Source organism: Oncorhynchus nerka, unplaced genomic scaffold, assembly GCF_034236695.1.
Source record: "Oncorhynchus nerka isolate Pitt River unplaced genomic scaffold, Oner_Uvic_2.0 unplaced_scaffold_3004, whole genome shotgun sequence".
NCBI classification, from domain to species: Eukaryota; Metazoa; Chordata; class Actinopteri; order Salmoniformes; family Salmonidae; genus Oncorhynchus; species Oncorhynchus nerka.
Genome location: NW_027038294.1, coordinates 22910 through 27957, shown reverse-complemented (window position 1 = coordinate 27957; position 5048 = coordinate 22910). Strand labels below are relative to the sequence as shown.

Here is a 5048-nt window from a genome sequence, read left to right as displayed (position 1 = left end):
CGTGTATCTGTAATAAATATCACTCAGCCGTGTATCTGTAATAAATATCACTCAGCCTTGTATCTGTAATAAATATCACTCAGCCGTGTATCTGTAATAAATATCACTCAGCCGTGTATCTGTAATAAATATCACTCAGCCGTGTATCTGTAATAAATATCACTCAGCCTTGTATCTGTAATAAATATCACTCAGCCTTGTATCTGTAATAAATATCACTCAGCCATGTATCTGTAATAAATATCACTCAGCCGTGTATCTGTAATAAATATCACTCAGCCATGTATCTGTAATAAATATCACTCAGCCTTGTATCTGTAATACATATCACTCAGCCATGTATCTGTAATAAATATCACTCAGCCTTGTATCTGTAATAAATATCACTCAGCCGTGTATCTGTAATAAATATCACTCAGCCATGTATCTGTAATAAATATCACTCAGCCTTGTATCTGTAATAAGTATCACTCAGCCATGTATCTGTAATAAATATCACTCAGCCGTGTATCTGTAATAAATATCACTCAGCCGTGTATCTGTAATAAATATCACTCAGCCGTGTATCTGTAATAAATATCACTCAGCCATGTATCTGTAATAAATATCACTCAGCCTTGTGTCTGTAATAAATATCACTCAGCCATGTATCTGTAATAAATATCACTCAGCCGTGTATCTGTAATAAATATCACTCAGCCTTGTATCTGTAATAAATATCACTCAGACGTGTATCACTCAGCCATGTATCTGTAATAAATACCACTCAGCCATGTATCTGTAATAAATATCACTCAGCCGTGTGTCTGTAATAAATATCACTCAGCCGTGTGTCTGTAATAAATATCACTCAACCGTGTATCTGTAATAAATATCACTCAGCCGTGTATCTGTAATAAATATCACTTAACTGTCTACCAGCTCCGCTGGCCAGTACCCAATATCCTGAATGTCCATCCCAGGGTATAAAAGCCACAAGGCTCAGTTCTTACCTTCTGTGGGGCGAGGTGTACAGGAGGCACCAGGCTGGCAGGAGGGTCTGTGATGTAGGTCTTCTTAGGGACAGGTTGTGGGAAGCCCTGCTGGGTAGGAGCAGCAGTATAGCTAGTCTGGGGTCTCCAGGTGTTTCCTGGTTCTCCCCCGTACCCTCCTGGTTCTCCCCCGTACCCTCCTGGTCCAGGGTAGGCCTGTTCTGGGTACCCTATCAGAAACGCCATGTACATGTTCAAAATGAGTTGAGAAATACAGTAATTACACTAATAACACATGACATTTTTTGCACAAACTTAATTGTAACAATAAAAATCTATTCTACTTGTCTTCGTTTTCACAAACACCAGAAAAACTTTTTTGGTGCATTTTACTAGTTTCTAAATACATTTAAAATGTATTGGAAACCATTTTAGATAACATGGTAGAAGTGCAAATGGACAGTGTGTGTTAATGTTGAATGTGAAAAGTCTGGTAGATTTGACACCTTGTGGTGCAGAGCCTGGCTGAGGGACGAAGCCTGGCTGAGGGGCGAAGCCTGGCTGAGGGATGAAGCCTGGCTGAGGGGGCCCGTAGGCCGAGTCAGGGCCTCGTGGCTGAGCAGACACGTACTGGACCTGTGAAGAGATGTGCTCAAATGATTTATAACACTCTAAGCTTTAACACATCTCCTTCCTCATCGAAGACGAGGGTTCAATCCCTTCCTCTCTTCCTACTTTGTCTCCTACTTTGTCTCCTCCCATTCTATCTCCCGATCTGTTTCCTAGCTGTCTATAATAAAGCATCAACAAACACGAACAAGGAGTGGAATTTCCTTGTTTTTAAGGTAAAAAGAAGAACAACACCAACAAGGTACTGGACCTGGGCTGGGCTCCGGATCGGCTGCTGGGCAAACTGCTGGGGGGGTCCTGGGGGCTGGGCGGCGGGTTGGGCAGACCTCACCTGGGGGAAAGAAGATGATGTCAGTGGTCACAGAGACACTGGGTCTGTCTCAAATAGCAAATAACGCTAGCAGATACCCATAGACTTACAAGTCATTGTGCTAACGCTAGCAGACACCTATAGACTTCCAGTCATTGTGCTAACGCTAGCAGATACCCATAGACTTCCAGTCATTGTGCTAACGCTAGCAGACACCTATAGACTTCCAGTCATTGTGCTAACGCTAGCAGATACCCATAGACTTCCAGTCGTTGTGCTAATGCTAGCAGACACCTATAGACTTCCAGTCATTGTGCTAACGCTAGCAGACACCTATAGACTTCCAGTCATTGTGCTAACGCTAGCAGATACCCATAGACTTCTAGTCATTGTGCTAACGCTAGCAGACACCTATAGACTTCCAGTCATTGTGCTAACGCTAGCAGATACCCATAGACTTCTAGTCATTGTGCTAACGCTAGCAGACACCTATAGACTTCCAGTCATTGTGCTAATGCTAGCAGATAAGCATAGACTTCCAGTCGAGCATAGGCTCGAGAAACTACCTCTAACTTCCTTAATACTGGACACAGAGACATACAAAATGGTATCCACGAGTTCATCTGACTCTGGGGAAGTAGATAAAGGACATCATTGTCAAAATCCTGATGTATCCCTTTCAGTGCAGTTCCTTGCTCAAGGGCACAACAACAGGATATGGGTACCAGCCAGGATTTGTGTACCTGTACATTGAAGGTGGGCTGGCTGGGGGTGGAGGCTGTGGCGTATGTGGCTGGGACTGGCTGTGGCACCGTATGGAACTGAGGCCTGGCCACTGGGGAGGCAGAGGACGGGGAGTGCTCCGCCTGGGAACGGGGCAGTGTTCCACCTGGGGCCCCGGACTTCTTAGTGGCCGTCAGAGGAGGCTGAGTCGGGATGACCATACGCTTGTAGCCGGTGACCGGAGCATTGGGACTGGTCACAGACGGAAGAGTTTCAGAGTTCTGTAAAACAGAACGATAATAGTAGAGTTTTGAATCCTCTGCAGAACACAAGAGTCTCTGTTTATCAACAAAAACAGATTTTAAAATCACTGTCTTGTCTCTCTCTTCAGTCACAAATGAAGTTCCTGCAAGGAAACATTTAAGTTATTCTTCCTATCTAATCAAATCTTTTGATCTTAAGAACTCAGAGAGCACAGATTATCTAGCTTTTAGGTACTGAAGACGTGTTCTGCATATAGCAGTGATGTGATGAAGCTCTGTTAAAAGGCTATAGGGAGGAGCAGCGCCTGGCAGCACTAAAATACACTATGACTCAGTCAACTGCCCTGCCCGCTTCCTTCAAATGCATCTCCAGGTATGTGTCTCAAATTGCACCCTATTCCTTATAGAGTGCACTACTATAGACCAGGGTCCATAGGGGTAGTGCACTATTATAGACCAGGGTCCATAGGGGTAGTGTACTACTATAGACCAGGGCAGTGTACTACTATAGACCAGGGTAGTGCACTACTATAGACCAGGGTAGTGCACTACATAGACCAGGGTAGTGCACTACTGTAGACGAGGGTAGTGCACTACTGTAGACCAGGGTAGTGTACTACGATAGACCAGGGTAGTGCACTACTATAGACCAGGGTCCATAGGGGTAGTGTACTAATATAGACCAGGGCAGTGTACTACTATAGACCAGGGTAGTGCACTACTATAGACCAGGGTAGTGCACTACTGTAGACGAGGGTAGTGCACTACTGTAGACCAGGGTAGTGCACTACTATAGACCAGGGTAGGACACTACTATAGACCAGGGTAGTGCACTACCATCGATGAGGGTAGTGCACTACTGTAGACCAGGGTTGTGTACTACTATAGACCAGGGTAGTGTACTACTATAGACCAGGGTAGTGCACTACTATAGACCAGGGTAGTGCACTACTATAGACGAGGGTAGTGCACTACTGTAGACCAGGGTTGTGTACTACTGTAGACCAGGGTTGTGTACTAATATAGACGAGGGTAGTGCACTACTATAGACCAGGGTAGTGTACTACGATAGACCAGGGTAGTGCACTACTATAGACCAGGGTAGTGCACTACTATAGACCAGGGTAGTGCACTACTATAGATGAGGGTAGTGCACTACTGTAGACCAGGGTTGTGTACTACTATAGACCAGGGTAGTGTACTACTATAGACCAGGGTAGTGCACTACTATAGACCAGGGTAGTGCACTACTGTAGACGAGGGTAGTGCACTACTGTAGACCAGGGTAGTGCACTACTCTAGACCAGGGTAGGGCACTACTATAGACCAGGGTAGTGCACTACCATAGATGAGGGTAGTGCACTACTGTAGACCAGGGTTGTGTACTACTATAGACCAGGGTAGTGCACTACTATAGACCAGGGTAGTGCACTACTATAGACGAGGGTAGTGCACTACTGTAGACCAGGGTTGTGTACTACTATAGACCAGGGTTGTGTACTACTATAGACGAGGGTAGTGCACTACTGTAGACCAGGGTTGTGTACTACTATAGACGAGGGTAGTGCACTACTATAGACCAGGGTAGTGTACTACGATAGACCAGTGTAGTGCACTACTATAGACCAGGGTAGTGCACTACTATAGACCAGGGTAGTGCACTACTATAGATGAGGGTAGTGCACTACTGTAGACCAGGGTTGTGTACTACTATAGACCAGGGTTGTGTACTACTATAGACGAGGGTAGTGCACTACTGTAGACCAGGGTTGTGTACTACTATAGACCAGGGTAGTCCACTACTATAGACCAGGGTTGTGTACTACTATAGACGAGGGTAGTGCACTACTGTAGACCAGGGTTGTGTACTACTATAGACCAGGGTAGTGCACTACTATAGACCAGGGTAGCGCACTACTATAGACGAGGGTAGTGCACTACTGTAGACCAGGGTTGTGTACTACTATAGACCAGGGTTGGGTACTACTATAGACCAGGGTAGTACTATAGACCAGGTCAGGGCACTACTATAGACCAGGGCCCATAGGGTAGTGTACTACTATAGACAAGGGTCCATAGGGGTAGTGTACTACTATAGACCAGGGTAGTGCACTATTGTAGACCAGGGTAGTGCACTACTATAGACCAGGG

General features: G+C 45.3%; 1 protein-coding gene across 1 annotated transcript; it reads right to left on the bottom strand.

The window, feature by feature from the left end:
- Positions 1-992: 992 nt before the first annotated feature.
- LOC135566906 (lipoma-preferred partner homolog) lies at positions 993-2915 on the bottom strand (the record flags this gene model as incomplete). The annotated part of the gene is made up of 4 exons (XM_065014467.1): positions 993-1201; positions 1478-1607; positions 1852-1932; positions 2655-2915. Coding segments are annotated over 4 exons (681 nt in total), but the record flags the coding sequence as incomplete, so codon positions are not given.
- Between the last annotated feature and the right edge of the window lie 2133 nt (positions 2916-5048).